This window comes from Odontesthes bonariensis, chromosome 7, assembly GCF_027942865.1.
Source record: "Odontesthes bonariensis isolate fOdoBon6 chromosome 7, fOdoBon6.hap1, whole genome shotgun sequence".
Taxonomy (NCBI): Eukaryota; Metazoa; Chordata; class Actinopteri; order Atheriniformes; family Atherinopsidae; genus Odontesthes; species Odontesthes bonariensis.
The window spans coordinates 9,713,362-9,724,818 of record NC_134512.1 but is presented as its reverse complement, the minus strand read 5'-3'; the positions used below and the strand labels follow the sequence as shown (position 1 = coordinate 9,724,818).

Sequence of the window (11,457 nt, the reverse complement as noted above, 5' to 3'; positions counted from 1 at the left end):
TCCGTGTTCCTGTGACACCCTTCAAAATAACACTCAAATTAGCCGACAAACACTGGTCGCTCTAATATAAACGATAAAAGTAACGTAAATCTTCCCTCTGTAGTTTTGTAGGGCGAAAGAAGCATTAATCAAGCGTATCCTAGCAACCGTGAGTGCACGAGTTGGGTTCAACGTGAAGCGTTTAAATGATGCTCGTCTCCTCTACAGGAAGTAGAGAAGTTTAATAAAATCAGATAATAGACAGTATCATCAGGTGACGCCCTCTCAGCATTTTCTTTACCTGGAGTCACTGCAGTCATGGTCAGTGACCAAAATAAGAAAAGTTTTGTGTTATTCCACTAATAGTTAAAGGTGTACGATTACAAGAAAAAAATCTGTTAGCTATATAAACTATAAGACATGTGAAACGAGAGGTTCTGAGTACTCGACCTTCCTTTTTATTTTGAAAGTTTGTATCAGTTTAGTTCCGTCACGTTTAGCAACCTCGACTAGAAACTTAGAAGAAAAGTCCGTCCCGTCGACCGTTCCCGTTTCTGTTGTCTATGAAAGTGGTTCCGAAGTTGTTGGATTATTTTTTCAGACTTCATATAGCAAAACGCATTAAAATAGACATGGCGCTCACCGATGCTGATGTTCAGAAACAGGTAAGATGGTTCATCGCGTCGACAAAACACTACAAACTGTCAACACACAGCTAACGGACGCAAAATGTGGACGTGAAGCTGTTTAACAACTGCTTTGCGTTTATTTAACCGATAGTTTTAGTATTTCACTCTTTTTGTCATAGCTCTTTTGCATTAAAGCGCGTTGCATACACGCATATTGAAAGTGATGTCAACAACTTCACATTTCTTGTCAATCATTAAAAAAAAGTTCTCTTTGCACACACAAGGCTCATTTAAACATGTTTGGTCTCCACCAGACAGTCAAAAAATAGGTTGTACGTATTCAGACATCAGCATTTGAACGAGCTATTTTATCTCTTGTGGCAGATCAAGCACATGATGGCTTTCATCGAGCAAGAGGCCAGTGAGAAAGTCGAGGAAATCGATGCTAAGGTAATTGAAGCCTGTTTGTCAGTCTTGTGATTGTCCTTTCCCCCCCCCCACGCCAACATGAACCGATAATGAACACATATTTGTTTGCAGGCAGAGGAGGAGTTCAACATTGAGAAAGGTCGTCTGGTGCAGACTCAGCGGGTGAAAATCATGGAATACTATGAAAAGAAGGAAAAGCAGATTGAACAACACAAGAAAATGTGAGTTTCGGGTTATTTGTTGGCAGATTGGACAAATGAAACCAGTCAAAGGAAAATGTACCTCTTTACACTCAATACACATGAGCATGATCTGAAAAAGAGTTGCACATAATACAGAAACTTGAAAGCTGAACCCTGGTTCCTCCACATATCAAAGCATCAATGGGTTAAACACTTCAAACCTGGTGGTATTTGCATTGAAATGCAAATGCTTGACGAAAAGCACTTTGTTATCCTTTACAAAAGAGGTTGCCATATAAATGCAAACCATATTTTCCTTGTTTTAGCTCATGTGTGATACTTACTCTGTCTGTTTCTGCAAGGCAGTTTTTGGGCTTGTTCATCTCACAATTCACCCAAATACCTACAGATTTAAGTTTTTTTTTTTTTAATCTTGCATATATTTAGGGAATTTGCCAGGTTTGACGGCTCATTGGGCCAAAACATGCACGGATAGCTCTGCTGCATAAAGGAGCTAAGATCAATCACAGTAATCCTCTCTCCTCAGCCAGATGTCCAATCTGATGAACCAAGCGAGGCTAAAGGTGCTGAAGGTCCGAGATGACCTGATCACGGTGAGAGATCACAGCTCGCATCTTTCTCAAATTTATTTATCCGTTGTCAGTTTTTTGGCACAAATTTACCAGAGTGCATTTAGCTTTTGAAATACATACATCATCTTAACTGCAAAACCTTTTTTAATAGATTTATAGATGACAGTAGCATGCAGGTGTGCTTTTGTTTGTCCTTGTATTTGAGCATGATTGATGATGATTTCAAATGTATTTGCAAAATATAAGACTTTTCTAAATTCTGTCTGCGTTCATGTCTCAGGACATGCTAAATCAGGCCCGTCGAGGACTTGCAGAGATTGCCAAGGACCCTTATAGGTACTCCAAGCTGTTGGAGGGCCTGGTGCTTCAGGTACAGTATAGTGCAGAGGTTGAGGAAAACACTCTTAAACCAACAGGTCTATTAGTTCTCTTTGTTGTCCTTTTTTTGTAGGGATTTTACCAGCTGCTGGAACCAAAAGTTACCATTCGCTGCCGAAAGCAGGATGTAGAATTGGTTCAGGTGGGGTTGATCTGACTGTCATCTAGTATGTTGTGATTGTTATTATTATTACAATTTATCTAGGAAAGCACAGACTTAACATGCATTATAGACCATGGAAGTGATGTTATCTCTTTTGTTACCTGACAGGCAGCAGTTAATAAGAACATCCCTATTTACAAAGAAGCAGTCAAGAGCAATATCGCTGTCAAAATCGACGAGAATCGTTTTCTTCCACCTGACATGTAAGATTGTCTCATATTTGCTAACCCAAGCTTCAAGCCCTTGATTTTAAATGTATTGTCTGATTACATTTTTCTCTGCTTTTAGTCACACTTGAGATGGTTCTCTTGTGCAGTAAATGTTTCCTCTGTTTTAACAGCTGTGGGGGAGTTGAAGTGTACAATGACAACGGGAAGATCAAGGTTTCCAACACTTTGGAGTGCAGGCTTGAACTTATAGCACAACAGGTTGAGTAACTTTGATTATGTGCTGTGAATCCAGATCATTATTTATGAGCGGCAAATGCAGTTTCTGTCGTTCGTCTATGGAGGGCAACGCAGCGCTTCGTGTTTTCCGGTGAACCTATTTGACTGAAGTTTGAAGAGCTGAGAGTATAAAATTAATTTGATGATTCAGTCAAACTGTTACGCTACATTATTATTAACTGTGTTAAAATGGGACAATGCTTTGAGTAATCATGTAGGTAATGGGGAAACTATTTTAAGGTGAGATGTAAAAATTAATTTTGTCATTATTGTGTTGCTTTTTGAAGTGATAAAGTTTATTCATGTTAAGACCAAATGTATCCTGCCTCCTCCACATTAGAAGAATTAAACAAACATATTATCGCTTCATTGTCAATTAAAGAAAAAAATTTACATTTATTCATGCTTTCTTTTTCCTCTTAAGTGCTTTATTAGTTTTTTTCAGGTCTTTCCTTATGCTCTCTTAACTGTATGCCGACCTCCTTCTTCACAGATGATGCCTGAAATCAGAGTGAGCCTGTTTGGTGCCAACCCCAACCGTAAATTCATGGATTAACGGTGGATTGGGAGGAAGCCGTGTGGACTCAGGTGGAATCTTTAAGGTGACCACTGACCATGTAGAAGAGCTTGTCAAACAACTTGCCAAATTATCAGGGTTAAAGAAAACCTTTAATGTGATGCAATTGGTGTGTTCATGTATTTTTTTTTTCTTTTTGAATATCCTAATGAACTGAATGATCATACATAAATGCTTTTTACATGCACTTACCTCTCTGGGAGATGACTATGTTACTACTTCATTTTGCAATGGCATTGCAAGTCTTTGCCTGTAGCTGTTTCAGATGGAATAACCAAGCTACAAACCAAAGACACTTTCACTTAATTTATCTACATTTTGTGTTAACTACAGATAAGAGATTGCTTTTGTATGTGTGTGTGTATGTGTCTGGAAAGAGATGCTTAGCATTGCCGTGGCGCAATGCAGAATTCGAAAGAAATAAATTTGTGACAGTGAAATCATTATGTATGAATTATCTTTATTTACAAATTGTAAACAAACAGTTAACTCGGGCTATGTTCACTCTACAATGAGAGAATGTAGTAGCCTAGTTACACTAACCACATCAAAATGTGTCTTTCATTGAAAATGTACAAAAAAAACCAGCTTTTAGTGACACTCATTGGGATTGAGTAGTGGCAGTTGGCAAGACAAGGTGCCACGCTGCCTCAATGGGTCTAACAATTAGAATTGTCCTTGCTAAAGTGGACCAAAGTAGCAAAACAATGTTTCAACACCACCAGTCACATTTAATTCATTTAAGACTTACAGTGTTGATTCTTTAGAAACTAATAGCAGTGATAAGGCGATTGCATTTTCTGCAGTTATTTTGCACACATCATTCAAAGCAACTAATTTTTAACCAGAACTAAGCAGGCAAATTAACCGCCCTGGGTTATATTAAAACTCTTGCAATCTGTGGTGAGGAGGAGGTCCTAGAGATTCAGACGTTTAACCTGTGGGCTTTTGAGCAGGAAGTGAGCTGTTTGTTAAGGTATATTGTATGCTAATACAGGGATTAAAGCATTATCACTAGATTAACAGCTGACTTAGAGACTGACAGGTTGTACCTTCCAGTCCAGGGATAAAATCCAAGATTACAACCCGACCTACAGGATGGAGTGGGAGGAATGCATAACAGAGTAGACAGGAGGATGTTGAACTCCTGTTTTAGACATCACACTGAAGAATGAAATGCCTGGCTTTGGAAGTCAAGCCAATGCCCAGCTCACACTCTGAAATTAGACATTATTTAACATTAGATTCAAATACAGTGGAATTAGTCAGTAATGTATAGCGATGCACAGACCAAAGAAAATGGTCGGATTGGTAGGCATTTTAGTTAGCAGCCTCAAATATTATGCAGCTGGGCTTTCATAACAACCAGACAGATTATTTCCCTTGGGTGAAAGGAACAGGATCAGCCCCAGTTATATTGCACCAAGCAGCACCCCAGGGTTACCAAGACATGGTTTACAGACTGAACCCTCAGATTTGTCTCACCCAACACACACATTCAGGACCTTGTTTAACCAACACAACCCTGTTGACAACATGTAAAATCTTAAAGAAATGTAATTAGTCAAAGCCCTCTAGTCCACTTTTTAGTGAGTACAATCTCTTATTTATCTCTCTTCCTTTGGTTAGCAGAATGTAATTGTATTTCTCTGTGTATTCTCTCTTCATTCAGTTTTCTCATTCATTCTGTGCAGATGTAAGCTGCGTGTTAATCCTTAAGAAACATCACAACTGCCACCACAAATGCTCAACACTTATCCCAAAAAATCCAGAATCATCTCCCCCACTCCAAGAAAGTAGACACCCTGCGCAATGCCAAAAAGAGGAGCGATGACTAAAGCACGGCATGTCGCACCCTTCAGGAAGGTCGCCGGACCCTCTCGCCTCATGATGCGTCTGCAAAATGCACAAATTGGACAATGCTAGAAAGACAAGGACAGAATATGCGGCAAGGTTCTTAGCACTAATGAATACTAAAAAAAAAACTAATATTTTGGATGAGGTCTTACCTTGTGCAGTCAAGAATACCTCTATATGTGTCTTCTCCCTCACCCTTTTGCAAGGTCTGCAGACGGGTCTTTATCACTGTGTGCATATTTAAAACAAGAATGTGTGACAAAGGGGCTTTGAGTTATAGTTTTGTATTATTTTCAGCTTAATGGTAGCTGTAAGATCACTTACACTTACACCCTAATGACTTTGTCTGAATTCAGTTCCTGATTATCAGACATATTTAAAAATCACTGCTCCTTCAAATAATATTCCCCTACAGTAGAGAGGAAATGCTCCAATTTGTGACTGCCACCCTGCCTTTGCTGTCTCTGTCTGTCTTCCACTCACCATCCAGCGGTGTAACAGCCACAGCTGCCACTGAGCCAGCGGAGCAGCCTGCCACAAAGGACTGCCAGAATGGTGCCTTGGCCTGCAGATTACCCTGGGCGTCGCCTCTCTCTCGGCCCAACGCATTAAGGTTGGCAAAGAGTGGGAAGTAAATCATTGAGAAGGGAACGTCCCTGAAAATATTGATTTAAAAGCGGTTGGATTAGGTTGGCAGAAGATAATCAGAAAATTAAAAAAAAAAAACACAGCTGTAAGAGAATGGGGTCAGGGAAGGGACAAAAGACATGAACCAGTTCAACTCTGGCATAACAACCAGACATAGCTGCGGGACACGATTGATCAATGTTGATTGGCAAATCTGTTGGGAAATATAATCAACTCAGCCAGACTTATGTGAGGTGAAATCTGAGTCTACCAAAAAAAAAAAAGGGAAGGTTGAAAGAAAGTTCTGACCTGGCATTAATGGGTATGGCCACAGCGAGTGTATGTAAACGTCAGACTTACAGTAGCCTATATGATCAATTTTTAAAAAAGTAATATAACTGGGAGAGGGTGAGAGTGAGTGTCTTTCTTTGTATGTCAACCTCATCAACGTAGCTCCTGCCCCCCTGTAGAGACCAGCCAGGCCTTGAGTCTTCAGGAGCTCCACAGTGATGCCAGTGGCTGAGGGCCTGTGTGGGGGAATTGATTGGGCTTGCGGTGGGGGGGCGACCAATGATGGAGCCGGACCGGGAGCAGCTGCCTGAGCTGGAGTTGGCACCGTCCTTTGTGCAGCTAATGGATAAACAGAAACCATCTCAGGTTAGAAAACTCACAGAGGTTAATCCAGTCCTGCAGCAGTCACCGCAGATGCCTTCTGTTTCTGTTTTTGGCTGTCTTAATTTGGAATAATCAATAACATCTGTGAACGAAATGTGAACAACCATACTGGAACTTGTTTATTTGGAAACATTATATGAACTTGTGCAAAATCGATCAAACTGTAAATATAATAATAATTGACAAAAAGAAAATACGTATCAGCTCAATTAGCTCTACGACGTTAGTGTTGAATCCCACATACAACTCACCAAGCCTTCCTGCATCTTGGAGCTGGATTTTGAGCATCTCCATGGGAGTGGTTACCACCACCTGACAGGTCCCGGCCCCACACCCTGCTAGTACCTCCCCCCACAGGGGCAAATGCCTTTGGAGACAGAGCATTATCAGTAGCGGATATACAATGAAACATTCCAACAAAGAAGATGCAATCCTTCCAAAATTTGTTTGAGCAAACACACAAACTTGAGATATGTAGCATTTTGTGTAAGTAGTCGTGGTTGTTTTGTCCCATTAAGTTAATGCAGGAATGGGTTTATTTTGCCAAGGCCTTTGAAAATCCTAGATTTATGTTGTACTACGAGGTTGCCCGTTTAGCACATTAGAGGCTTTGTTTGAGACAAATCTATTGTCCAATCTTGTTTAATATGGATGCATCATATTATATTATAAGTGAAGGGGAAATAAATTACCCATCCTTTGATAGTTTCTGTCTGAAGACATCGTTGGCAGCTAGTTTTATTGCTTTTTCTGGTGTAACTAGTGTGAGGTTCACTGCTGCACCTGGAGGAGACAAACAACAGTTTCCACTAAGGTTCACAAATAGAACAGACCTAAACAACAGCTTAGGACCGGAAACTAATTGCAGTAACTGCCGGTTATTTTGATAAAAAGATTTAGATCCTGCAGGAAAAACAACTGCATTACTGGTAAGATTACTTATAAATCACAAGTGCTGTTTGTCACATGAGTTAGAAATCCAAATAATACCTCTGTAGCATCCAAAGTAGCCCTCAGAGCGTACAGTCTTAGCCAGACAGTCAAACCTTTAAATACAAGAAAAACAAAATGACTTATGCTTTATTGTTGTTCATATAAAATAGTGAATTTATAAGGTTAATTTTAAAAGTATCCATATCTTTCCCCATTAACTTTAACAGACAGATTACCACCATTAACAGACAGACATTTAGGTCAAATCCTCCCAAAGTATATGCCTGGACTTGTACCCAAATCTCCCATAAGTACCTCTTCTGTTTTCATAGCAAACCAGAAAGAGAACAGTGGTATCAGTTATGTTGATTTAGATATTTTTATTCAGAGAAAATAAAAACGTTACTAGCTTTTTAACAGTGCCTTGAAAGGAATAAATGATCAAGGCTATTTTCCATGTCTGATTCACAGTGGAAAACCACAGGCTGCTGAACACAAACAGAATGGCCACGCCCGACCAGCCAGCAGTACTGATGCTCACCAGATGTGTGCCGTTTATATTTCAGGGTCTTTTAAGGACACAGAGTCTGTATGTCTTCTTCTCAACATCACATGATTTTGTCTCAGATTATATGATTAAAGCAATTATTTGAAAATTGATAGGGTTTTAAATAGGTTTAACAACTAAATTAAATGCTTTAACGTTACCATGGCAGCCAATCAAAACGCACAACAACGAGTGAGTTTTGTATGAACTTGCGTAAAACGAAAACGAAATATGAGAAAAAGTGTATCTTGCTTGACTGCTCCACCGTGGACATGCCATGGAATAGCATAGAGATGTGATTTAAATTATACTGTTTTGTGTGTGTGTGTGTGTGTGTGTGTGTGTGTGTGTGTGTGTGTGTGTGTGTGTGTGTGTGTGTGTGTGTGTGTGTAACTCAAATTAGTGAGTTTTGTTAAAGCTGCAGTCGGCAGGTTTTCAAAATTGCGAGTCTAAAGTCGGAAAATTCGAACTGATACAACTTTCAGGTCCCTCCCCCAACCTCTAACAAGCTCCGAATCGCCCCCCAAACCCCTCCCCTTCTGTGGACGAGGTTGTGCACGTGAGTTCACACCAGTGTGAGCGCACACAAGCTGGGGCAGACTCACGCTCAGCAGCGTGTGCACAAGCTGTGATTGACAGGTAGGATTCCTCCACCCTAACTTGATTGGTTAAAAACAGCCGGGAGCGCTCGATTTTTGCAAGCATGATTACAGGCTTCAGAGGGAACTACAGATTTCGTTATTTTTCCTAAACAGCCTATTTAATATTCTACTTCCAGAATCCCATGACAGTTCAAGCTAATATGACAAAAAAAAAGTTGCCGACCGCAGCTTTAACCAGAAACCTCATGCAAAACCATTCACTTCCAGGAGGATATTGATACTTTAAGAAGATGAAGCTTTGATATTGGTTTTTGGTTGTAGGACAAAATGTTTGTGAATAGAATTGAGGAAACCAGAGCAAAAACAAATAGCATTATGTTAAACCCTCTATCTTTAAATTTGACATATCAATTACAGGAGCAGATTATCTCGAACCGGGGAACCCCCACTCACATTCCATTGTAGACTTGGACGCCTTGCTGGTTCTGTAGGCGGGTCTTTGCCAGGTCAATAGGAAATACACATGTCACACCAACCAGGCCTGCCACGCCCCCATTAATCAGCTTAGCAGGGAGACTGGGAAGGGATCAACATTAGAGACACGCATACAGCAAAAACAAACCTTTTTATGCAAAGTCACCAAGACCAACTGTGAAAATGTAAAAATTGTTCATGGGCAAAGATGCAGATAAACTGGACACATTCAGGATTGGAGCCACACACCACAGCATCAAAAAGTCCAACATTAAGAGAGAAGCATCTTGGTTGAGCTAAACAACTACAGTATATAGCTACTTACCTAACTTTCTTCTCTCCCATCCTGCCTGTATTTGGGCTGTATTGGGCTTTGGGCTCCCTCCACACCTTCGTTCTCTTCACCTACTCTTCCCGTCTTTGTCCTCTTCCTTTTCCCCCCTCTGTACCTCAGTTCAGCACACAGCCCAAAGATGTAACCACAGCTCAGCCCTTCACCTGCCCACCCACGCCACAAATGCTGCTCTCGGTCTATTTTAATGTGGTAAAACAGGACCGCCTCCTACTTCTCTCTGGTACTGCATGGGTGGACGCCCTCTTTTCTGTTGTGGCCAAAAAGAAGAGGCACTTGATATGTTTCCTTCAGCCAGCCTTTCTGCTTTGATGTACTTGTACTGTACACGTCAAAACCGGATCTCGCGCCCACTGTATGGACACACACAAAACACATGCAGTTAATAAGGATCAAATGGTTGTAATATCAGATTTGAAAGAAAAAAAACCTAGAGCGAGTCATTCAGAAATCTGAATGGCAGTATATCCTAGAACTACCACACAGAGAAAGAACATCTTGAGTCTCTGTAATCTGTCAGCTAAAAGGGATTTGATCTAACAGGGAGGGGGGGGACTAAAAATGAGGGGCCTGCAGTTCTCTTTGTACTGCATTTGAAATAGTTTTTACTATAAATTGAAAATGACATTTGAAGAAAGATTTAAAGATTGTCTAACAGTTTTTTTTAGACTTAATTTTACTTTCATAAAGTTCAATAATATGTGGTCTTGCTTGAGAAATATGTTTTTGACAGACCATACAAATGCAGTGGAAACCTAATCACTTGCTTTCTTTTACCATGTTGTCATTTTTGTCCACGCTTTTTCAGCTTTTTCCCATTCTGACCTACCTCTTTTCGCAGCTCTGTAATTAATCTCTCTCTTAATCTCGCCACCTCCATGCTGTCTCTATTTTTACCTTTGTAAACCTTCAATCATACTGCTTCCATTACTCTAAGTGGAGAAGATGGGCAAGGATATTCTACAAACAGTAGATTTTTTATCTACTGTCTGTCTCGGTTTTTGCGCTTTGTATCATTCGGGGTCGTCTCCCAACAACTCACCAATTTCATCTTAAAGGCGTTTTTGTCTTTTTTTTTTTTTTTTATACTTCTGTGCTCTGTCTCTTCCTCTGAAGCCTAGTCACATTCTACACATGCCTTTCACTGAGCCTCTTTCTGTGAAACTTTCTTTCAGTTCCATTCACTCACAGCAGTGACCCTGCCAAAACACAGACAAGGGTGCCTCACCCCAAGCCAACCTCCAGTTTCCCCCTGAAACTGCTCTGGAGCTCCCCGGTCACGCGGCACAAGCCCCATGAGACCGCTTACAAAAACTTAATTTCCATCCATCACAGAGACTCAGTAGTTGGGAAGTAGGATCTTACCTCTGTCGAGGCATTCCACACGCAGGATCAAGCGGTCCACTTTCTTTCACTTCAACAGTGCTTGCAGCAGTGGTAGTCAAGCGAGAGCGATCTGAGAGAACCAGCCGCCACTCAGGGGCCGTTGCACAAACACCAGCATTGTCCTGCTGCCTAAGTCCCTCCCTCTCGTGGTGACTCTCAGTGTGACAGCCCCAGCAACTCGGCTCCACACTAACACAACTCGACATGAACTCATGCCTGCGGAGCTGCCAGCTCAGTACCTCCACACAACAGACAGCAGTGACAAATATCGATAATTAGAATTAATTGCGTATTTCTATCTATATATACACAACAAAAACAGAAGTACAAAAAGTTGCCCATCAGTAATGAGCTCTCTGTTCAGCAGTCCTGGGATTACATAAGACCTCTAGGCAACCTGAATGTCCCAAATGTTCACAGACTTCCAATTACTACTAATAGTAATATCCAGTGTCATTCGCATTGTTTGGGGTATTTTAACACTGGGGAAAATGCCAAAAAGAAAAGGTTGTCAAAAGACTATATATATGTAAGAATATTAACAAGAACACGTGAGCATCAGACCAACTGTTTTTTGTCCTTAAACTAGTTTTTCATAAGCATCGATTGATGAATTGATCCCTCTCAA

At 40.7% G+C, this 11,457-nt stretch overlaps 2 protein-coding genes across 2 annotated transcripts; one reads left to right on the top strand and one right to left on the bottom strand.

The window, feature by feature from the left end:
* Positions 1 to 289: 289 nt before the first annotated feature.
* On the top strand, positions 290 to 3,819 carry atp6v1e1a (ATPase H+ transporting V1 subunit E1a). The gene is made up of 9 exons (XM_075469378.1): positions 290 to 644; positions 993 to 1,058; positions 1,149 to 1,258; positions 1,767 to 1,833; positions 2,093 to 2,182; positions 2,264 to 2,332; positions 2,462 to 2,556; positions 2,694 to 2,781; positions 3,293 to 3,819. The coding sequence occupies exons 1-9, from the start codon at positions 543 to 545 to the stop codon at positions 3,353 to 3,355; spliced, it is 750 nt and encodes a 249-aa protein (XP_075325493.1). The 5' UTR covers positions 290 to 542; the 3' UTR covers positions 3,356 to 3,819.
* Positions 3,820 to 3,872: 53 nt separating this feature from the next.
* slc25a18 (solute carrier family 25 member 18) lies at positions 3,873 to 10,923 on the bottom strand. Its single transcript, XM_075469377.1, has 10 exons — positions 10,809 to 10,923; positions 9,417 to 9,796; positions 9,071 to 9,193; positions 7,526 to 7,581; positions 7,228 to 7,318; positions 6,787 to 6,902; positions 6,301 to 6,490; positions 5,717 to 5,889; positions 5,386 to 5,461; positions 3,873 to 5,272 (listed from the first exon to the last, which is right to left on the bottom strand). The coding sequence occupies exons 2-10, from the start codon at positions 9,434 to 9,436 to the stop codon at positions 5,131 to 5,133; spliced, it is 987 nt and encodes a 328-aa protein (XP_075325492.1). The 5' UTR covers positions 9,437 to 9,796; positions 10,809 to 10,923; the 3' UTR covers positions 3,873 to 5,130.
* Positions 10,924 to 11,457: the final 534 nt, after the last annotated feature.

What these genes read in the sequence shown, in the direction of transcription:
- atp6v1e1a (XM_075469378.1), top strand. Translation starts at nt 543, where the DNA reads ATGAAAGTGGTTCCGAAGTTGTTGGATTATTTTTTCAGACTTCATATA. An exon ending in TGGAGGGCCTGGTGCTTCAG is followed by an intron (nt 2,183 to 2,263) that starts GTACAGTATAGT and finishes CTTTTTTTGTAG; the next exon opens with GGATTTTACCAGCTGCTGGA. An exon ending in TTGAACTTATAGCACAACAG is followed by an intron (nt 2,782 to 3,292) that starts GTTGAGTAACTT and finishes CCTTCTTCACAG; the next exon opens with ATGATGCCTGAAATCAGAGT.
- slc25a18 (XM_075469377.1), bottom strand. Translation starts at nt 9,436, where the DNA reads ATGGGAGAGAAGAAAGTTAG. An exon ending in CAGAAACTATCAAAGGATGG is followed by an intron (nt 6,903 to 7,227) that starts GTAATTTATTTC and finishes CTGTCTCCAAAG; the next exon opens with GCATTTGCCCCTGTGGGGGG. An exon ending in GGCTGTTACACCGCTGGATG is followed by an intron (nt 5,462 to 5,716) that starts GTGAGTGGAAGA and finishes ATATGCACACAG; the next exon opens with TGATAAAGACCCGTCTGCAG.